This window comes from Odocoileus virginianus, chromosome 7, assembly GCF_023699985.2.
Source record: "Odocoileus virginianus isolate 20LAN1187 ecotype Illinois chromosome 7, Ovbor_1.2, whole genome shotgun sequence".
Taxonomy (NCBI): domain Eukaryota; kingdom Metazoa; phylum Chordata; class Mammalia; order Artiodactyla; family Cervidae; genus Odocoileus; species Odocoileus virginianus.
Genome location: NC_069680.1, coordinates 31929551 through 31953202, shown reverse-complemented (window position 1 = coordinate 31953202; position 23652 = coordinate 31929551). Strand labels below are relative to the sequence as shown.

The 23652-nt window shown below is 50.5% G+C and overlaps 1 protein-coding gene across 1 annotated transcript in view; it reads left to right on the top strand.

Moving 5' to 3' along the window:
- TCERG1L (transcription elongation regulator 1 like) overlaps positions 1 to 23652 on the top strand; it is a 194620-nt gene that overhangs the window by 32963 nt on the left and 138005 nt on the right. The window contains exon 4 of the mRNA XM_070470449.1: positions 4837 to 5022. Coding sequence (XP_070326550.1) covers positions 4837 to 5022 — 186 coding nt within the window. The remainder of the gene's footprint in view (positions 1 to 4836; positions 5023 to 23652) is intronic.

Sequence of the window (23652 nt, the reverse complement as noted above, 5' to 3'; positions counted from 1 at the left end):
CTTTGGGGAAAGCAAGTTATGATAATAACTTATCAGTTGATGCAATTTATCGAGTGCCTGCTCATCTTCCAAGGCTCGGCTCAGAGGTCCCTCCCGGGGAGCAGCTGGCTTCCCAGGGCCCGTCCGCCCCGCGCGCCTCCCGGCTGGTGTCCATGGGCAGTGGGTCCCTGCGGGCGATTATCTTTTGCATCAGTGCCTCCCGTGGCCTCATCTTTCCTGCCCCAGGCTGCATGCAGTCTGACAGGTGGAGCTCCATAAATACCTGACCTGGGGGCCCGGGGGATGGAGGGGGAGGGACGCTGCCAGTGGCTCCCGCCCGCACTGGCCTCCAGGCGGGGGTTGCTGGGGGCTCCTGAGCCGCCCCCTTCCATCGCATGCTGCCTCTCCCACCTGCCCGCCGGGGTTCGCTCACCTGTGCTCCATGTCTTAGAGGTCGGGAACCACATCCAGTACCTGGCTCTGGCGTCGACTCCCGATGCACCTGAGCAAGGCTGCAGCTGGTGGGAGCCTGGTGGTGACAAGATCCCTGCTTTCCGTCTCATCTCGTCCACCAATTATGACAGTATTTTGTCAACATCGATTATTAACTTTCTACTTCCACGATATTACGCAGTCGATTTTGGGATCTAACTAGTGAGCAGTGCATTTTTATATGTACCCGAGTGGATGCAAAGCAGGCTAAAAGCTATCTTTCTGAGGTTGTTTTTTTTTTTTCAAGAAGCAGATAAGGTTTGCTTTTCTTTTTTTCTCCTTTGGTAGAATCATAATCTTTGACAGCAAATCACGCGAAGATAAAACTCTTCCCACATACCCATCTGTAAAATGCTCTTGCTTTGGCAACTGTTTACATCACTGTTAGTTACTTTCTCATCCTTTGCTTCAAGACCATCTTCGTTTTGAACAAAGTAAAGTTATTCAACAAATTCGAGAGGAGCCCTACCACCAAGGTCTGTGACCGAGGCTTCGAGAATCGCAGGTCTTTGAACCTCTGTGTCACAGCAGCAGACCTGATTCTGAGCAGGGCCACGGAGTTAAATTCCAGTGACAGCCCCGGTGGTAAAATAATCGACGGGAGTCCCGGAGGAGGGAAGCTGAATTTACAAAGAAATATTTGTGTGAAGCCTCAGCGTGTGGGCTTTCACAGAATTACCTTATTAAACGGACCCTGCACACCCCAACATACTCACCCTGCTTCGACCCTGAATATCCATCCTGGGTTAGGCGCTAGATGCAGACATTAACTTTTTTTACGCAGTTGTATAAGTCATGCTTATTTATACTGTGTGCTTAGCCATTCAGTCACGTCTGACTCTGTGCGACACTTTGGACTGTAGCCCACTGGGCTCCTCTGTCCATAGGTTTTTTTCAGGTAAGAATACTGGGGTCAGTTGCCATTTCCTTCTCCAGAGGATCTCTGACCCAGGAATCGAACTAGTGTCTCCCGTGTCTCCAGCACTGCCGGTGGAATTTTTACCCACTGAGCTATTGACCACGCAACACCTGCCGTGGTGGGGGCTGGTTAAGTGAATAGGCAAATGTGTGTGCTGGGTCCTTTGCTGGGAATACTAAGCTCTGGTTAATAACTGGCCTTGGGAAGGCCCTTTAATGATGGGGGATGTGTTTAATCTAATGCCTCGTGGGAGAGCAGTGTGTGCAGGGTCCTGGAGGTCCAGACCTTGCCTCTGGAAACTTCTGGTTGGCTGCGTGGCAGAAGGTCCACAGTGTTCAGCTGGGGGGACTGTGCCGATGGTTTTAGACACTTATTTTCTCCATTGTATACGTTTTTATGATGTGTTTTTATTAAGTAAGACAACATATATTGAATAGTGGGTTTTTCCCTGACTAAATCTGTGTGTGACAATGAGACCCCACTACGCCCCTGCCGGAACGTCTGAAATCCGGAGCACGGACGCCAAGTGCAGGCGAGGGTGTGGGGCAACGGGAGCTCTTCTTCCCGGCTGGTGGGGATGCAGAAGGGTGCAGCCGCTTTGCAAGACAGTCTGGCAGTTTCTCACAAAGCAAAGGGGACTCTGACTGTGTGACCCAGCAGTCACACTCCCTGGTATTTACCCACATGAGTTGAGAACTCATGTCCAAACAAAAACACGCACACAAATGTTTGCAGCAATTTTATTCATGATTGTAAATACTTGAAAACAACCAGGAAAGCATTCAGTAGGTGAATGGGTGAACTGTGGTACCTCCATACAGTGGAATATTACTCAGTAATGAAAAGAACTGAGCTATCTAGCCATAAAAGGACACAGGGGACTTTAAATACAAACAGACACACTTGGGAGATATGGCAGGTTTGGTTCCAGACCACTGCAATAAAATAAATATGGTAATAAGCAATTTTTTGGCTTCCAAGTGCATATAAACATTATCCTTGCATTACCCTACCTTCTGTTAAGTGTGCAATAGCATTATGTGTAAAACAGCATACATTCCTTAATTAAAAAATACTTTATTGCTAATAAATGCTAACCATCATCTGAGCCTCCAGCAGGTTGTGATCTTTTTACTGGAGGATCTTACATGATGCTGACAGCCGTTGACTGATCAGGGTGATGTTGCTAAAGCTTGGGGTGGCTGCAGCAATTTATTAAAATAATACAGCAATGAATTTGCCACGTAAGTTTATTTTTTCTCAAGAATGATTTCTGTTTTGCCTGCAATGTCATTTGAGAGCATTTTACGCACAGTAGACCTTTCAAAATTTGTCAGTCCTCTCAAACCTTGTCACTGCTTTCTCAACTAAGTTTATGTAATAGTTAACTTACTTTGTTATCATTTCAATAGTCTTTATAGCACCTTCACCAGGTGTAGATTCCATCTCAAAGAGCCACTTTCTTTGCTCATCCTTAAGAGGCAACTCCTTGCTTATCTGTTAAAATTTTGGCATGAACTTGCAGCAGTTCACTCACATCTTCAGGCTCCACCGCTCATTCTCGTTCTCCTGCCATTTCCACAACATCGGCAATTACCTTCCCCACTGCCTAAAAGTCATCCATGAAGCTTGGAACCAGCTTTACCAAAACTCCTGTTACGGCTGGTGTTTCGATCTCTTCCCATGAATCTCAGATGCTCTTAATGACATTTTGAATGGTGAATCTTTTCCAGAAGGCTTTCAATTGACTTTGCCCAGATCCACCAGAGGAATCACCATCTATGGCAGCTAAGCCTTATGAGGGGCTTTCCAGGTGGCTCCGGGGTAGATATTGAGCTCTCAATGTAGAAGACAGGTTCAGTCCCTGGGCCGGCCAGATCTTCTGGAGGAAGAAATGGCAACCCACCCGAGTATTCTTGCCTGGGAAACCCCAGGGTAGAGGAGCCTGGGGACTACAGTCCATGGGGTCGTGAAGAATCAGACACAACTGAGCATGCGCAGCAGCTCTATGAAATGTAATTCCTAAATAATAAGACTTAAAGGTCGAAGTGACTCCTGTATCAATGGGCTGTAGAATGGATGCTGCGTTGGCAGGCATGAAAACATTAATGTCCTGTCTGTCTCCTTCAAAATTCCTGGGTGACCAGGTACATTGTCAACAAGCAGTAATATTTTGAAGTGAATCCAGTTTTATTTTTCTGAGAAACAGGTCTCAGCAGTGGGCTTCAAATGTTCGGTAAACCTGTTGTAAAGAGATGTGCTATTGCCACCCTGTTTATAGAGCACAGGAAGGTAGATTTAGCATAATGCTTAAGGGCCCTAGGATTTTTGGAATGGTGAATGCATTGACTTTAATTTAAAGCCACCAACTGCATTAGCCCCTAATAAGAAAGACAGCCTGCCTTTTGAAATTTTGAAGTGCTGGCTTCTCCTCTCTAGCTATGAAATCCTAGATGGCATTTTCTTCCAACAGAAGGCTGTTTTGTCTACATTGAAAACACATTATTTAGAGTAGCCACCTTCATGAGTTGTCTTAGCTAGCTCTTCCGAATAACTTCGCACTTTTAACTGTGTTCAAGAACGTTTCCTTTGCCTTCACACCTTGAGCAATGGTGCAAGAGGCCTTGCGTTCAGCCCATCTCAGCTTCTGACATGTCTTCCTCACTATGTCCAGTCATTTCTAGCTTCTGGAGATGAACAGGCAGAGCACATGGGGTCTTTAGTTCTGCATTTGACAAAACTCATGGAATGAACAACACAAACGGTGAACCGTAATGTAAACTGTGGACTTTGGGTCATAATAATGCATCAGTGTTTGTTCATGAAGGTAGCCCCCAATCCAAGTGGCTGATAAGAGGGAAGTATGTGGGAATTCTTTGTACTTTCTGCTCAAGTTGCCTGTAACTATAAACCTGCTCTATAAAAAATTAAATTTAAAAAGTCTGTGAACACCATCATAGCACACTTGGAAAATACAGAAAGACAGAAATGAAGAGAAACTCAGGAATCTGGCACCGAGTGTGCCCTTTGGTATTTAAAGTGTGAGACGTGCAGCTCTGGGCCTGAGACCAAGAACACGCTTGGCATCTAATCAGCCAAATGAAGACTGGTTGACCTGGTGACTGCACAGACACGGACACGATCGTCTTAGAGGCTCTGTCACCGCATCTCGGCCTGGGAGCCGCAGCGGCGCCTTCTCTCTGAGGCAGGCTTCTCCTCTGGCGGCTTGTGGCCCTGTGGCGGCACCCAGCTCTGTGCCGAGGTGACGTCTGGGGGCCTTGGGAGCTCATCACTCTTATTTCCGGGACAGTGGCCCAGGGCCTGGGCTTCCAGGAAAGGGGGTCCCCACACTCCTCTTTTCTTGGTGCTCGAATGCTCCGTCACGAAATGGCACTGTCTGCAGTGGACGCTGGGTACCCGTGCTGACCTCCCTGTCCCCTCTGCAGGTGGCTCTCACAGCAGCCTTAAGCCCGTGGGCAGCGGCCCCGCCGTGGCCATCGCGGCCGCCGCCACAGCCGTGGTCTCCGTGGACCCCGAGGGGCTCGGGGGCCCGCCCCCCTCCAGGACGCAGCCCTGCCATTTCCTGACCCTGGCGCCCATCAGGATCCCCTTGCGGACCGCACCCTTCCCCGGTAAGTACCCAGCCCGTCTCTCAGAGCCGTGGGCTGGCGAGAGTCCACAGCATGGCAGCCCAGGCGGGGGCCTGCTGGCCTCCAGGTCCATGGTTTCCTGGGTTCTGGTGCGGGGAGCACTGGGCAGGAACTCCCGGGTGTGCTAATCTGCAGACCACACTCATGGACCTCCGTCCCACTGACCAAGGCCGTGTGGGTCAGGGGGTCACCCTGGGCATTTTCTGCTGTGAAACAAAGTGCAAAGTTTCTATTTGAAGAAACGAGGCACGTCTTTACTTACTCCTCACAGGGAGTCATGCACATAGAAATATCTAATTGTCTGAGGCAGAGCTTGGAAGAAAGCATAGGCAATGTGCTGGAAAAGAATTATGCATCTGAGTTAATGAAACAAAAAAGTACACAGCGCAGACTCGCCTGGGGCTCTCACTGAGCCGTCCCTCCTGGGCTGGCCCAGGCCTGTTTCGAGCACATGGGGTGGGTCCCCCCTCACGGCAGGGCCTGTGCAGAGGCCCAGCAAAGCCCGTGGCTGAGCAGCAAGGGGCCACCAAGGCACCGAGTTCCTCCATGTATTCAGGGTGCCGTTCTAAGTCCTCGGGGCCGAGGCGGGGCTGGCGGACGCTCTGGTGTTGTGAGCTGAGCTGCAGGATGAGGGTCTCAGGAAGGACCTGGAAGGCCTGGTCCCGGACTGGTTGTCCTCAGCATGCACACGCGTGCCTGCTCACTGTCACCAGCAGGCATGTCCCCGGCCGTCCTGGCGAGTGCATGTTTGGGTCCGTCCTTAAATGTCACAAAAGCAGGGTTGATTTGGAATGACATTTAGTAAGTGCTGGAGTCTTGTGAGCTAGTGCTATTTATTAGAGTTCTAGGTTTTCACCTAGATACAGTAAGACCTGGATAGAAATTCTGTGGGATTATTAATTCCATGCCAGAGTCAATCCTAGAATTGCATGCTAGTCTTGTGTCATTGTTTGTTTAATCGCTGTCGTGTCCAACTCTTGGCGACTGCATGGACTGCAGCCCACCAGGCTCCTCTGTCCGTGGGATTTCCCAGGCAAGAACACTGGAGTGGGTTGCCATTTCCTTCTCCAGGGTTACATCATCGATGGCTCTGAAATCAGTGACAGAGACACCACTGGATTGTGATACACACACACACATAAATGCATCTTTGAGGTAGAAATGGAGATAGCCTGGTCTCATTACTTTCCAGATTGAGGGGGGTGTCACTGGTTTTCTGGTTTTGTTTCTAGTGTGAGTGTTGTGGTCTTCTCAACACTGGGCCTGGGTGTGCGTGTTTCTGTGTTAACTTGGTAAATTAGTTGGTCAATAGAAAGTTGTATTCTCAAGAACAGACTCTTATTTCTATTTCAGCGTGTCAGTGAAATGCACTTAGGGTGTGATGGGGGAAATAAATAAAACACACGGATAATCTCTTGTGTGGAACATAATTTACAGCTGTGTCAAGATTTTGGTTAAAATCCATCAGTCCACTGGCATTTATTAAGGATGACTTACTATTTTCTGAGCAAATTAATCTTAGAAAGGACCCAAAACCAAACCCCATGTACCCCAGGGTCGGCTTCACTCTTCACATCTCATATGATTTATAAGGAACATAATCATCAGGCGTCTTTCCATGTTGGTGTTGTATAAGGCTCTATAATCAAATCTGCCATCATGTGCGTTCAGTTAGACAAAGGCAGCATCCATGGATCTATCTCGTAGAAGACTGCCAAAGCGGCTGTCAGAGGGGGAAGGGGCCACACTCAACAGGTGACTGCTGAAACAGCCCCTGAGGTGAAGATCTATTGGTCCCTCTCTCCTGGAGGCCCTGATCATTGCAGGGCTGGAACCGGGGTTTGTCTGGGCCAATGACCCCAGCCTGATGCGCGTCCTCTGGGCTATTTGGCTAGTCCCAGGCATCAGTGGTGCACGCGGTTCTGGCAGGGCTGCCCCTGGAAGTGGTTCTTGGGGAGGCAGGACCACCTGCCCTCCTAGTCCTGTTGCCCCGGCTTGCTCCTCTTGACATCAGCAGAAGGCATTTGAGAGGGACTGCCTGTGCCCACTTCAGTATTCTTGCCTTGAGAACCTCATGAACAGTATGAAAAGGCAAAATTATAGGATACTAAAAGAGGAACTCCCCAGGTCAGTAGGTGCCCAATATGCTACTGGAGATCAGTGGAGAAATAACTCCAGAAGGAATGAAGGGATGGAGCCAAAGCAAAAACAATACCCAGTTGTGGATGTGACTGGTGATAGAAGCAAGGTCAGATGCTGTAAAGAGCAATATTGTATAGGAACCTGGAATGTTAGGTCCACGAACCAAGGCAAAATGGAAGTGGTCAAACAGGAGATGGCAAGAGTGAATGTCGACATTCTAGGAATCAACGAACTAAAATGGACTGGAATGGGTGAATTTAACTCAGATGACCATTATATCTACTACTGTGGGCAGGAATCCCTTAGAAGAAATGGGGTAGCCCTCATAGTCAACCAAAGAGTCCAAAATGCAGTACTTGGATGCAATCTCAAAAACGACAGAATGATCTCTGTTCGTTTCCAAGGCAAACCATTCAATATCACGGTAATCCAAGCCTATGCCCTGACCAGTAATGCTGAAGAAGCTGAAGTTGAATGGTTCTATGAAGACCTACAAGACCTTTTAGAACTAACACCCAAAAAAGATGTCCTTTTCATTATAGGGGACTGGAATGCAAAAGTAGGACATCAAGAAACACCTGGAGTAACAGGCAAATTTGGCCTTGGAGTACAAAATGAAGCAGGACAAAGGCTAACAGAGTTTTGCCAAGAGAATGCACTGGTCATAGCAAACACCCTCTTCCAACAACACAAGAGAAGACTCTACATATGGACATCACTAGACAGTCAACATCAAAATCAGATTGATTATATTCTTTGCAGCCAAAGATGGAGAAGCTCTATACAGTCAGCAAAAACAAGACCAGGAGCTGACTGTGGCTCAGATCATGAACTCCTTATTGCCAAAGTCATACTTAAACTGAAGAAAGTGGGGAAAAATCACTAGACCATTCAGGTATGACCTACATCAAATCCCTTATGATTATACAGTGAAAGTGAGGAAGTGAGGAATAGATTTAAGGGACTAGATCTGATAGAGTGCCTGATGAACTATGAATGGAGGTTTGTGACATTGTACAGAAGATAGGGATCAAGACCATCTCCATGGAAAAGAAATGCAAAGAAGCAAAATGGCTGTCTGAGGAGGCCTTACAAATAGCTGTAAAATGAAGAGAAATGAAAAGCAAAGGAGAAAAGGAAAGATATTCCCATTTGAATGCAGAGTTCCAAAGAATAGCGAGGAGAGATAAGAAAGGTTTCCTCAGTGATCACTGCAAAGAAATAGAGGAAAACAACAGAATGGGAAAGACTAGAGATCTCTTCAAGAAAATTAGAGATACCAGGGAACATTTCATGCAAAGATGGGTTCGATAAAGGATAGAAACGGTATGGACCTAACAGAAGCAGAAGATATTAAGAAGAGGTGGCAAGAATACACAGAAGAACTGTACAAAAAAGATCTTCACAACCCAGATAATCACGATGGTGTGATCACTCACCTAGAGCCAGACATCCTGGAATGTAAAGTCAAGTGGGCCTTAGAAAGCATCACCACGAACAAAACTAGTGGAGGTGATGGAATTCCAGTTGAGCTATTTCAAATTATGAAAGATGATGCTATGAAAGTTCTGCAGTCAATATGCCAGCAAATTTGGAAAACTCAGCAGTGGCCACAGGACTGGAAAGGGTCAGTTTTCATTCCAATCCCAAAGAAAGGAAATCTCAAAGAAATCTCAAACTACCACACAATTGCACTCATCTCAGATGCTAGTAAAATAATGCTCAAAATTCTCCAAGCCAGGCTTCAGTAATATGTGAACCATGAACTTCCAGATGTTCAAGCTGGTTTTAGAAAAGGCAGAGGAACCAGAGATCAAATTGCCAACACCGGCTGGATCATTGAAAAGCAAGAGAGTTCCAGAAAAACATCTCTTTCTGCTTTATTGACTACCTCAAAGACTTTGACTGTGTGGATCACAATAAACTGTGGAAAATTCTGAAAGAGTTGGGAATACCAGACCACTTGACCTGCCTGCTGAGAAATCTGTACACAGGTCAAGAAGCAACAGCTAGAACTGGACATGGAACAACAGACTGGTTCCAAATTGGAAAAGGAGTACGTCAAGGCTGTATGTTGTCACCCTGCTTATTTAACTTATATGCAGAGTACATCATGAGAAGTGCTGGACTGGATGAAGCACAAGCTGGAATCAAGATTGCCAGGAGAAATACCAATAACCTCAGATATGCAGATGACACCACCCTTGTGGCAGAAAGTGAAGAGGAACTAAAGAGCCTCTTGATGAAAGTGAAAGAAGAGAGTGAAAATGTTGGCTTAAAGCTCAACGTTCAGAAAACTAAGATCGTGGCATCTGGTCTCATCACTTTATGGGAAATAGATGGGGAGACAGTGGAAACAGTGTCAGACTTTATTTTTTTGGGCTCCAAAATCACTGCAGATGGCAATTGCAGCCATGGAATTAAAAGACGCTTACTCCTTGGAAAGAAAGTTATGACCAACCTAGACAGCATATTAAAAAGCAGAGACGTTACTTTGTCAACAAAGGTCCGTCTAGTCAAGGCTATGGTTTTTCCAGTGGTCAAGTATGGATGTGAGAGTTAGATGGTGAAGAAAGCTGAGAATGGAAGAATTAATGCTTTTGAACTGTGGTGTTGGAGAAGACTCTTGAGAGTCCCTTGGACTGCAAGGAGATCCAACCAGTCCATCCTAAAGCAGATCAGTCCTGGGTGTTCATTGGAAGGACTGATGCTGAAGCTGAAACTCCAATACTTTGGCCACCTGATGTGAAGAGTTGACTCATTGGAAAAGACCCTGATGCTCGGAGGAATTGGGGACAGGAGGAGAAGGGGACGACAGAGAATGAGATGGCTGGATGGCATCACTGACTCAATGGACATGAGTTTGGGCAAACTCTTGGAGTTGGTGATGGACAGGGAGGCCTGGCGTGCTGTAGTCCATGGGGTCGCAAAGGGTCAGACACAACTGAGCAACTGAACTGGACTGAACTGGGCTGTCTAGTTGTGTCTCTTGGGCTCCCAAGCCTAAGGGCTAAGTACTTGGCAGTGAGGCGGCTTGGTTCCTTTACATCGTGTGAGATCTTAGTTCCCCGACCAGGAGTCAATCCCATGTTCCCTATGCTAGAAGGTGGATTCGTAACCACTGGACCACAAGGGATGTCACAAAAGCATGTAAGCTTCAATGTATCTACAGTTGAATAATCCTGTTTTTATCCAGAAGTTAGTCCCATTTTAGATAAATGATTTAGACTATTTTATTTATGCCCTTGGCTTGGTACTAAAAGCCCGATAGCCTTAGGAGCCCTGTGGTTTAGCTCTATGATTCTCAATGGAGGGAAGCTTACTCCCAGGGACACTCACCCACGGCCAGAGGTACTCGTTGGTTGTTGAGATCTGGTGGCTGTTGCTGGCGTAGAGACCAGGGATTCAGCCACACACGTGACAGCCCGAGACAGCCCCCGTGGGAAGGCTCATCTGGCCCCAGGCATTAGAGGTGCCTCCATGGAGAAGCCCTAGCTCATGGTCTAGACGTCCACCTACATGGTGGAGACCAGGATCAGTGTGTGAAGGAGCTCCGTGGAGAGTTCTGATCCAGTAACTGAAGGGCCCAAAAGAAGGCTTGGTGCTGGAAAGAAGATCAGCCACGAGAACAGCTGAATTATATGTTTTTATCATGATTTAGGATTTCAAATAAGACACCCTATTTAAAGAACCCCTTGCCCGATTCCACATTCAGCTCAAAAGCGGCTTTTCTCTCCCAGAGCGTTGCTGGCACGTGCAGCCCCGTTAGTCCTTGGCACGGCTCTTTTGGACGACCCCACACGCCCCGGGTTCTCCCGCTGGCTCATGTCGTCCGCGCGGTCACCACCCCTGCCCAGCCTGTGTGTCGCCTGCTGGCAGGACGCTCTGTCCCGTCCCTGCCCAGCCTGAAGCACCATCCAAGACTAACCCTCCAGCAATTGCCCGGACCTCAGCGTCCGTTCTCCTTTGGATGAATACAGACGCTTCCACTTGTTCACGTGATTGCTGTAATTTCCGACGCCGTTTCTCTCATGCTTGCTCCTGGATCAGGGGCGAGGCCCGCGGAAGGGTGGGCAGAGGGCTCCCCTGGAGAGACCTCACTGGAGGGCACTCAGACGTGGGCGGGCAGCTGGTTGAAGAGGGTCAGCAGGCGGGGAGGGCCGCCCTTCTTTTCGCTTCCTTCCGGCGGGTCTCAGCTAACGTGTTTTGCCTTATTCCCAACTATCCCTGAAGCCTTGAAATTTTCAGGTTAAGGAAGGAACGTGTTCAGGGGAAAAGCATACCTTGTATCCTATTTTTAGTTTTAAGGAGAAGGTGGAGTTTATCAGGGGAGAATTGAAGCCATGCTGAAGGATCTGCAGGAAGGACCTGCCTTCTGGCCCTCTCCAGGGGGGACCCTCTCCAAGGGGGGCCCTCGGACCTGCACCCCCTCGGCGGACCCCTAGATGTTACAGCGGAGTGTGTGGGGGCACCCACCTTCGGGAGGGTAAAAGCACCACGCAACACCAGCGTCTGCTCCTGTCTGATGAAGCAAACAAAGTGATCCTTTTTAAGGATGACGGTAGCTATTTTTAAAACTTCACCCCCCATTTCGTAAGCGTTCGAGTGAAAACGGCAGAGTGTGAGTGACCGCCACGGTCTCCGGCTCAGCGAGTGATGGGTGAGCACAGCCGTCAACAGTGCCGTCTGCCTTGGGAGCCATTCACCACCTGTTCTTCTGCTGCCAGAGCCATTTCACGGTCTACGTTTAACATTGTGTCCTGCCACAGAGCAGCTGGGAGGCGACTCTTCTTTTCTCTGTCAGGACCTTACCAGCCAGGCTGTTCGAGAAGGCAGCAGAGTCGCCGAGCCAGACCGTCCCGTGGCCTCTGCGGAGCCGTCCGCCGGTCCCGGCAGTGGGCCCCGCGGCCGCCGAGCCAGGCCGCGCCACCGCAGTAACCCAGCCGTCCGGGCACGCGGCGTCCTCTTTCTGCCCGGGAGTTCTTTCCTCCTCCACTCTAATCAAACATGTCATAACACATATTAACATTTTAGAGGTTTGTAGAGACAGAAACACTGCTGCAGCTTAATTGCTCACAGCCCAGAGTGCCAGAGACTCAGCTGGCTTCCGTGAGAAAGACATATGTGTTTCTAATGGGGAGAATGAGCCGCTTTTGGTAGAAAACTTATTGGATTTACACAGACAAGAGAGGACTTTGTCTAGTTAGTTATCCACAAGTGAACTCATATTATGGATGCAAGATAAAACTCGTCAAGCAGGTGTTAGAATGTTTGGGCCACGTTGAGTGCAGAATTTTCTCAGTGGAGATCCAGCTGTGAACCCTTCCTATCAACAAGCTGGCCTGTTTTAGGTCGTCCATCTAGAAAATTCGCCTGGGACCTACCTGGCGCCACCTTCTCTGAGGAACTCCCATCACTCGAGATGCATTTGCCATCTGCACTGTTAGCTCCAGTTCACTCTTCCTTTGAAAAGAATTGGCAATCCAGCCTGCACACAAAAACACGTCTATGTTTATGCCACGAATAAAGAACGCTGATACAATAGACCCCCAGTACCTCCCTCTGAGCCCAAGAAATAGCTGTTTCGGTCCCCAGCTCTCCTGGGAGCCGCGACCCTCCCCAGGAATAATTATCTCCTCAATAGGTGCCAGTCGTTTCTGTGCTGTTTTTCAGAAGCGTGTTTACATAGAAGCATTATTTCTAAACAATGTATTTCAGAGTTTAGGCGCTTTCTGAATTTTACATAAATGTAATCATAGTCTGTGCATTCTTCCGTGATTGCCTTTTTTGCTCAAAATGATGTGGTGTTCTGTTGTTGTTTTCTTGTCTTTTTTTCCGTAAAGTCCCTGCTGGTGCTGGCAGCTGTAATGCAGTCACGCTCACTGTGGTGTCGTGTTTGCTGGTCTGTGTGAATCCACACGGATTCTTTCTGCTGTGGGAAAGCTGCCCCCTTTCCCCTGGAAGCCTCTCCCTCTCCTTCTGAGAGTCCTTCTGGGTTGGGAGGGGCGTCTGCACAGATCTGTAGAGCCTGGGAGTGCAGGGCCCTTGCTCTCTGCCGTGTCCCAAGTGTGCTTATCCTGTTGCTGTCCAGGCGCTAAGTCAGGCCCGACCCTGCGCCCCCAAGGACTGCAGCAGGCCAAGCTCCTCTGTCCTTCACTGTCTCCAGGAGTTTGCTCAGACTCACGACCACTGAATCAGTCAGTGACACTATCCAACCATCTCATCCTCTGTCTTCCCCTTCTCCTCCCGCCTTCAATCTTTCCCAACATCAGGGCCTTTTCCAGTGAGTCAGTTCTTCGCGTCAGGTAGTCAAAGTATTGGAGTTTCAGCTTCAGCATCACTCCTTCCAATGAACACCCAGGACTGATCTCCTTTAGGATGGACTGGTTGAGTCTCCTTGCAGTCCAAGGGACTCTCAAGAGTCTTCTCCAACACCACACTTCAAAAGCATCAATTCTTCAGTGCTCAGCTTTCTTTATGGTCCAACTCTCACATCCATACATGACTGCTGGAAAAACCATAGCTTTGACTACAGACCTTTGTCGGCAAAGTGACGTCTCCGCTTTTTAATACCTGTCTGCTCTGCTAGTTCTCCCTAATGCGTAAATTCCACCCAACTTGCCAGTTTGTGTGCCCTGCACCCCAGAGTCATCCTCGGTCCTCCTTCTGCCTGAAACCTCACATTTGTCTGCTGGCGCCGTAGTCCCTCCCAGCCTGCTCCCCAAGTCTGACTTCTTCGTCCAAACCAACAGAATCTCCCAGCTGAGCCTGCTGCCCCAATCTCTCTGCTTCCACACGTCCCTGGCAGACACTCTCCCCACAGGAGCCAGCATCCAGGTCTCACAGTGTGCATGAGACCATGCCTTCCCCTGCTCGGGACTGCAGTGACTGTCTCCCATGGAGCTCAGTACCGGCCCCAGGCTTCTCCCCGGAGTCTCTGGGGCCCCCGTCGTGACCACAGCCTGTGCTTTCGCTGTTGCTCCTCCAAACCTCTGCTTTCCTGCTGAGCCTCCGACACCTCAGGCCTGGCTGCCTCGGAGCCTCTGCACCCGCCGTGGCCCTGCTCGAGGCTCTCCTCCATCACTCAGGCTCAGCTGAGATGCGCTCCTACCCTCCCATCCTGAAGGACCCTCAGGAATCAACTCCTTGTTTCACCTGTGTCCTTCCCCTGTAGCATCTCTCATTGTCTGGAATTAGCTCTGTCTCTGTTTCTGGCTTGTTTCTCTCTGCCGCCCTCCACCCACTGGATGTGAGACTCAGGACAACAGACGAGTGAGCCTGGAACTCAGGCCCCTTTCCGAGGGTCTGCCCTTTCTTTTGTAGGCATCACCATCCGTGACTCCCGCCACCGGCCCCTCCCTCCTGCCACAGTTCACATTCAGCCGTAGAGCCTCTGAGCTGGAACACATGGCCTGATGGCCAGGGCTGTGGCCGGGCTCCTGGTGCTGCAGGGACGATGACCAGTGCAGGCTGAGAGGGCAGTGCTCACACGCGTGATGCCTGTTGTCTGATTCCTGGGGCAGAGAGGGGGGTGGGTGAGCTCTTCGGGGTCAGGGGGAGGGCATTTTTAAAAGACAGCCCGGAAGGACTAAGACGATTAGGTTGGTCTGCAGAAGGAGGAAGGAGCCCGACGGTTGTGGCTTTAATGGAGAGCATCCTTAAGAGGCTTGGTTGCTGTGTTAGGTCCTGTTGCCACAGTCACAGACAAGACCAGAGCCCTGTCTTGGCAAGTTTGCTGTAACAAGAGCAGCAGCCCCCTCCCAGGCTGGGCCGTCTCTTCTGACCTGTGATGAGAGCGCCTTGGAAACAGTATCCGAGCAGGTAGTGGCGGATGCGGGAGGGGCCGCGGTGGCTGGATGTGCACTCACTGGAGACTGTGGTCCAGGGAGCCCCTGGGAGCATCTTCAGGCCCAAACAGACCCCTCTGTTGTGTCAGCAAGATGAAGGCCACGCGGAGACTGCTGGTAGGAGGGTGAGCCTGTGCTTATCCGCTGGCCGGAGTCGGGCGGGGAGCTGGCCTTCTGCCCCTGGTGCTGAAACTCCTGCAGCCCGTGGGGAGGTGGTTGAACAAGTGTCCTCAAGGCGCCCAGCCTTCTGGCAGCTCCACTTGTGGACAAGAGCTCAGGAAGAGCAAATGCCAGTGTCCACACAGCCTGAGATTCTGGGTCATGTGAACGAGAAGTGAGCCTAGAGGAAAACATAGGCAAAACACCCTCTGACGTCAATCACAGCAGGATCCTCTATGACTCACCTCCAGGAGTAATGGAAATGAAAGCAAAAATAAACAAATGGGACCTAATTAAACTTAAAAGCTTTTGCACAATGAAGGAAACTATAAGCAAGGTGAAAAAACAGCCTTCAGAATGGGAGAAAATAATAGCAAACAAAGCAACTGACAAAGAATTAATCTCAAAAATACAAGCAGCCCATGCAGCTCAATACCAGAAAAATAAATGACCCAATCAAAAAATGGGCCAAAGAGCTAAACAGACATTTCTCCAAAGAAGACATACAGATGGCTAACAAACACATGAAAGATGTTCAATATCACTTATTATCAGAGAAATGCAAATCAAAACCACAATGAGGTGCCATCTCATGCCACTGAGAATGCCTGCTATTAAAAAGTCTACAAACAATAAAAGCTGGAGAAAGTGCAGAGAAAAGGGAACCCTCCTATACTGTTGTGGGAATGCAAACTAGTACAGCCACTATAGATCTGATATACAGAGTGCCTGATGAACTATGGATGAAGGTTCCTGACATTGTACAGGAGACAGGGATCAAGACCATCCCCAAGAAAAAGAAATGCAAAAAAGCAAAATGGTTATCTGAGGAGGACTTACAAATAGCTGAGAAAACAAGAGATGTGATAAGCAAAGGAGAAAAGGAAAGATACCCATTCAAATGCAGAGTTCCAAAGAACAGCAAGAACAGATAAGAAAGCCTTCCTCAGTGATCAATGCAAAGAAACAGAGGTAAACAACAGAATGGGAAAGGCTAGAGATCTCTTCAAGAAAATTAGAGATACCAAGGGAACATTTCATGCCAAGATGGGCTCAATAAAGGACAGAAGTGCTATGAACCTAACAGAAGATATTAAGAAGAGGTGGCAAGAATACACAGAAGAACTGTACAGAAAAGATCTTCATGACCCAGATAATCACGATGGTGTGATCACTCACCTAGAGCCAGACATCCTGGAATGTGAAGTCAAGCGGGCCTTAGGAAGCATCACTACAAACAAAGCTAGTGGAGGTGATGGAATTCCAGCTGAGCTATTTCAAATCCTTAAAGATGATGCTGTGAAAGTTCTGCATTCAATATGCCAGCAAATTAACTCAGTACTGGAAAAGGTCAGTTTTCATTCCAATCCCAAAGAAAGGCAATGCCAAAGAATGCTCAAACTACCGCACAATTGCACTCATCTCACACACTGGTAAAGTAATGCTCAAAATTCTCCAAGCCAGGCTTCAGCAATATGTGAACTGTGAACTTCCAGATGTTCAAGCTGTTTTAGAAAAGGCAGAGGAACCAGAGATCAAATTGCCAACATCCGCTGGATCATTGAAAAAGCAAGAGAATTCCAGATAAACATCTCTTTCTGCTTTATTGACTATGCCAAATAGTCAATATTGACTTTGACTGTGTGGATCACAATAAACTGTGGAAAATTCTGAAAGAGATGGGAATACCAGACCACCTGACCTGCCTCTTGAGAAACCTATATGCAGGTCAGGAAGCAACAGTTAGAACTGGACATGGAACAACAGACTGGTTCCAAATAGGAAAAGGAGTATGTCAAGGCTGTATGTTGTCACCCTGCTTATTTAACTTACATGCAGAGTACATCATGAGAAACGCTGGGCTGGAGGAAGCACAAGCTGGAATCAAGATTGCTGGGAGAAATATCAATAACTTCAGATATGCAGATGACACCAGCCTTATGGCAGAAAGTGAAGAACTAAAGAACCTCTTGATGAAAGTGAAAGAGGAGAGTGAAAAAGTTGGCTTAAACTCAACATTCAGAAAACTAAGATCATGGCATCCAGTCCCATCTCTTCATGGGAAATAGATGGGGAAACAGTGAAAGCAGTGTCAGACTTTATTTTTGGGGGGCTCCAAAATGACTGCAGATGGTGATTGCAGCCATGAAATTAATAGACACTTACTTCTTGGAAGAAAAGTTATGACCTACATAGACAGCGTATTAAAAAGCAGAGACATTACTTTGCCAACAAAGGTCTGTCTAGTCAAGGCTATGGTTTTTCCAGTGGTCATGTATGGATGTGAGAGTAGAACATAAAGAGAGCTGAGTGCCAAAGAATTGATGCTTTTGAACTGTGGTGTTGGAGAACACTCTTGAGAGTTCCTTGGACTAGAGAGATACAAGCAGTCAGTCCTGAAGGAAATCAACCCTGAATAATCATTGGAAGGACTAATGCTGAAGCTGAAGCTCCAATCCTTTGGCCACCTGATGCGAAGAACTGACTCATTGGAAAAGACCCTGATGCTGGGAAAGATTGAGGGCAGGAGGAGAAGGGGACAACAGAGGATGAGATGGTTGGATGGCATCACTGACTCAATGGACATGAGTTTGGGGAATTCTGGGAGTTGGTGATGGACAGGAAGGCCTGGCATCCTGTGGTTCATGGGGTCGCAAAGAGTGGGGCACGACTGAGTGACTGAATTGAACTGAACAGCCCCTGTGGAGAAAAGTGTGGAGATTCCTTAAAAAACTGGAACTGGAACTGCCGTACGATGCTGCATTCCCACTGCTGGGCATCCACCCCGAGGAAACCAGAAAGAGACACGTATACTCCAGTGTTCATCACAGCACTGTTTACAATAGATAGGACATGGAAGCAACCTAGATGTCCATTGGCAGGTGAATGGATAAGAAAGCTGTGCTACATGTATACAATGGAATATTACTCAGCTATTGAAAAGAATGCATTTGAATCAGTGCTAATGAGGTGGATGAAACTGGAGCCTATTATACAGTGAAGTGAGTCAGAAAAAAAAATACCAATATAGCTTATTAATGCATATATATGGAATTTAGGGAAAAAATGGTAATGATGACTCTATATGTGAGACAGCAAAAGAGACATAGATATAAAGAATAGAGTTTTGGACTCTGTGGGAGAAGGCAAGGGTGGGATTATTTGAGAGATAGCAGTGAAACATGTATATTACCAAATGTGAACTAGATCGCCAGTCCAGGTTTGATGCCTGAGCCAGGGCGCTCAGGGCCGGTGCACTGGGACGACCCTGAGGAATGGGATGAGGAGGGAGGTGGGAGCGGGGTTCAGGGTGGGGAACACATGTACACCCATGGCTGGTTCATGTGAATGTGTGGCAAAAACCACCACAGTATTGTAAAGTAATTAGCCTCCAATTAAAATAAATCAATTAAAAAAATAAAAGTTTAATAAACTGAAAAAAAAAGAAGTTTGCACTTAAGGACCCTTTAGCCAAGGGAGGTGTGGCTGCTGAAACGTCCCGTTGGTAGTTTGCAGCTTATGGATGCTGATGCTGAGGGCCACCGTTCTTAGCGAGCGGCACGTGAGCGCCTCATTTCCTTGGGAGGTCAGCTCACAGCTGAGCCGTCGGCCACTGCTTGGAGCATGAGGGGTGGGCGCTGCTGAGAAGCAGACCCCGGGCAGCACAGCTTCTACTACTGGCCTCCCATCCCCCGAGGTGGGAATGGCTGAGCTGGAACCTGGGTCACGAGTCACGTCTGAGATGCGGTTCACCACTGTGGTGTCTCCTGGGATCTTGAGATGAGATGCGCAAGGCATCTTTCCACTGGGGGGCGGGGGGCAACAGGTGGGCGCCGGGCCAGCAGCAGTTCGGAGCCTCCGCTCTGTGCCGGGGTCCGGGCTCCCCCGGTGCCCTGCCTCGGCGCAGGCTGGGCCCACCCAGGGAAGGGCCGAGGGCCACCTTCATGAGACGAGGGAGGGTGCTCAGAAAGGAGAGGGGCAGGATGCCAGAGCAGCCTCCTGATGCCTCCCTGCTGGGCTCCCGCGGCCTGTCCCTCGGCCTCTCCTCTCCTCTAGACCTCACTGGAGGCCGACCTTGTCCACGGCACCCACTTTGACCATTGGTCCTCCACAGCTGGTCCAGCCTTCACAGTCCTGTCCTGTTCTTTCTCACCCGTCACTTAGCTGACTGTGAGTGGGCAGTTTATGGTTTGTCTCCCCAGGCCGAGCACCCACAGGGCTGGCTACTTCCCCATCGGCACTTAGACGGCCCCGAGGGTGTTTCCTGAAGAGGAGGCTCGGCAGCCAGAGGACAGGTGGGGATGTCCATTGGTCAGGTGAGGCCGGACGGTTAAGATTAAATCACTCCGAAGAACCGCCCCCTCCCTTGTCTGTACAGCGTGCAGAGGATAGTCTTTCCCTGTCCTCCCAGGTGTAAATACAGTCCTACGGACGGAAGAGAGGAGTGGTCCTCCTGGGTTCACTGCCTCCTGAAGCTGTTGTTCCGTCTCCCGGGCACAGCTGCTCAGCTCACTCGGGGGACGTGGGTGCTTGTGATCCCACCTCCAGCCACAGAAGGCGGCATCGGCTGCATCCCGCTTGCTTTCTGCTGGAGACAAAGCAACTCTTTGGGTTGCTCTTGGATACTCAGACGCTCCTGGAGCTCAGTATCACAGCACCAGATGCACAGGGCGCGACAAGGACCGAACCTGGGGGCTTACTTACCTTGAGCGGGGCTGGGAGGTCACCCCGGATCACCTATCACCACGCACCCAGGCATGGGCTGGGGAGGAGCCTGGACCAGCCAGGTGCCAGGAGCTAACCTCCCATGCGCCCCACGGGGCTGAGGGATTCAGGGCGGGCCGGGTGGGAGAGGAGGGGGCTGAGACGAGGGGTGCGAGGAGGTGAGGGGAAGGGAGCCCCTCACTTCAGGATGGAGAAACACTTTCTGACCATCTGGAAAAGAGCTGACGAAATGGCCCAGACCCCGCATGGCCCCGCCAAGCCCGCCCAGCCCGGGAAACCCTCCTGCTCTCCGCTCTGGCCAGGTCGGCAGACAGCTGTCGTGGTCAAGCACGACGCTAAACCACAGGCCCAGGGGCGGGGCCTGTGTGCAGGGTCCAGTCCAGGGGCTTGGGCAGGTGTGAGCTGCTTTCTGCAGGCAAAGCTCTCCTCAGGGAGGAGGGCCATGTCTGAATTAGGAGCGGCGGGACAGGACTGCCCTGCACCCGGCTTCCCAGCTGCTGGCCTGACGGCCCGTGCTGTCCTGCAAAGACCAGAAAGGGAGGAGTGGGCTGTGGCTTTCGCAGCCCCCTAGACCGGCCGCTGTGCGTGCAGGCAGGCAGTGGGGGCCAGGGTCGGGGACACCGGGGCAGCCAACAAGGACTCACGCTTCCACGCTCTGACAGGGGATTGGGTATGTACTAGAGTTTATTAATTAGAAAAGACCCTGATGCTGGGAAAGTTTGAGGGCAGGAGGAGAAGGGGGCAACAGAGGATGAGGTGGTTGGATGGCATCACCGACTCAACAGACATGGGTTTGAGCAAGGGCTCCAGGGGCTGGTGATGGACAGGGAGGCCTGGCGTGCTGCAGTCCGTGGGGTCTCAGAGAGTCAGACAGGACTAAGCCACTGGACAAAGGCAATAGCTACTCATGTGCACACGTGGAAGGAGCACTTCCGCACATCTGAGGCTTCTCAGGAAAGAACTGAAATGGTGGTGGTAACTGGATGGATAGAGGATGCTTCTTCTGACAAGGACCCTAGTGTTCACCTTCCCTGGAGAGGATGACTCTTGTCTGGGACTCACAGATGCTGGGCTTTAAACAACCCCACGGAGCTGGCTCTCAGCATCGCTGACATTTAAATGCTGCACGGGTCTGGAGGATGGCTTTTCCCAGCCAGCTGTCTTCCTTTGTTTTTCTGTTTTTTAATTGGGATGTTACATTTGCTAAGGTGACATGGATGACCCACTCAGATCTACTCATGGTAATGGGCTCTGCAGGGGTGAAGCTAGTGGGGAACATCTGAATTTTCTTTTTTAAAAAAATTGTATTGGGATATAATTGATGTATGATACTGTGCTAGCTCCAGGTGTAGAGCAAAGTGAGTTGGTTACAACAGAGACATGTTTCCACTCTTTCAGATCCTTTTCCTACAGAGGTCGGGCCATCACAGAGTGTTGGGCAGCATTCCCTGGGCTGTGCAGTAGGTCCTTGTTGCTTACCTATTTTATATGCAGTGCTATGTATATGTTAACGTCGGTCTCCCAGTTTATCCATCCCCCCTTCGCCCCTCGTGGCCATAAGCTTATTTTCTATATTCGTGACTGTTTCTATTTTGTAGATAAGTTCATTTGAGCCCCTTGTTTGGAGTCTACATGTAAGTGATGTCATCTGATATCTGCCTTTCTCCGTCTGACTTATTCCACTTGGTGTGACCATCTCTAGGCCCATCCGCGTTGCTGCAAGCAGCCCTATTTCTCTCTTCCTGTTTTCTTTTGCGCTCAATCCAAGTGGATGTTGCTTCTCCACTCTGCTGGATTTGCTCTGATTGAGGTCACAACCTGGACTTTCCTAAATCCAAGTGTGTGTTTCCCATCCTCCGATTACTGACCTTTTGATGGCATTTGATGAAGTTAATCATCTGCACCTCCTGGCACGTCCTTGTTCCATTTGCTTCCCTGTCACCCGGAGCCTGGTTGCCCTGCCTTCCTGGTGCCACCCTGCCGCGTGCCCACGCTGTGTGCCTCTGGGCACCCCCAGCCCCCAGCCCCCAAAGGCTCTGCCTGCCCTGGGCCTCCCTTCTCAGTCTACACTGGGTTCCTTCAACGTACTCGTCTGCGCTGACGGCTACAACTTCCAATACAACCACCTGTTCTTGTGGCTAAATTGCCACCTCTACAGTGCTACCCCCATTTTCTGCCTTTCACATTCCCCCGACTCCAGGCTTGTTGGTCCAGCTGCCTACAGGAGGAGGGGCTGGGGGTCTCCTGGGTGGAGTGGTGGGGGAGGCGAGGGGACTCGGGGCGGTGGGCATCAGGCCTCTCGGCGGGCAGAGGGTGCTGGCCTTGTAGGCAGTGCCTGCTCCCCTGCAGGGAAGACCAGGAGGGCCTGTGGCCGGGCCTCTCAGGCCCTTCCCCTGGAATAAGTCATTACCTGTCACAGGTGAGGCGGAGAGTGCTGCTGAGGGGACCCAAAACCAGAGCGCCTGTATCCAGACCAGACGTGCATGCCCCGTCCACATGCGCGAGTCCTCAGGTGCGTTTAAGTAACTGGTAAACCTGTGACTCTGCACACACGTGAGCCTGGGGATTCTTTGGGCCCAGGCTCCTGGGCGGTGGGTCTCGAGGGTGTCGGGAAGGGGCTCCACACGCACGTTTGGACACAGAGTGCTGGTGATCTTGTCCTTGGAGCCTGTAACTCTGGGTGCCAGCCAGTGGTTGCCCACCCACATTGCTCAGAGCAGGACGAAGACTGAGCGGGCCTCCTCCCTGCAGACAGCCTGCCTGCGGGGCAGAAGGTGACCTGGACTTCCTCTCTGGACTGAGTCCCTTCCCTCTGCTCAAGTTCTGCCAAGCCCCTGGGGGCTCTGGCGCACTCCGGTGGTCTCTGGGCTCCACACAGGTGGGCACAGGCAGCCACGTGGAGGAGCACTCTGCAGGGAGACAGCGGAGGAGGGTGAGGAGGAGTTTCACGGACCCCCAGCTTTCCCTCTGTCACTGGTGCAGTCCTGGGCTCCCTTTGGCCAGCTGGCCCACTCTTCCCACAGCCAGGCATAGACTGCAGCCTATAGCGCTGCCCCATGCCATGTGGTCCCCACCCCATATGCCCCCCACCCCCAGGTTCCAGCATCAGATCCTAGCCAGGCATGCGGACCTCTCCCCAGCGGCCTCTGCACCTGCCTCCAGCCTGCCCACCACACCCAGCCTTCCCTGCCTCTCTTGGGACCCCTGGGCTTCTCTCCACAGTGGTCCTGGCTGACACCTGTTCATCCTTGAACGCTCGAATGCTGTCACCCCCAGAAAGCCCCCCTGAGTGCACATGGGGGAATGTGTGTCCTGCTCAGGGACTGTCCACTGTCACTGGACTGTGAGCCCGCTGTGTGACCCTCCCTCCTGCCCGGCCCAGCCCAGCACCCGGGGCGGTCAGCAGCACTCTGGCTGGAATGACCCTCCCACATGTGGTTGCAGCGCCCCTCCTAGCAGTGATCCTGGGGGCAAAGGCTTCAGAGCCTGGAGGTGTGTGATGCTCGTGGGAATGCTGATGGCCAGTGTCCTCTGCCTGCACACCAGAGCCCCACAGACACCTCTGCCACTAGGCCAGCTTTCTAGTCCAGCCTTCTGGCTGTCCCTCGTCGGCCCCTGGCACATAGCTCCCTTAGCAGATGGAAGCCTTCAGTACACGTCTGTGCGGCGCCCGCTGCATCCCCGGCACCGGTGCAGATCTTGGACCAGCTCTGTGTTAGGACGCGATACTATTAACCAG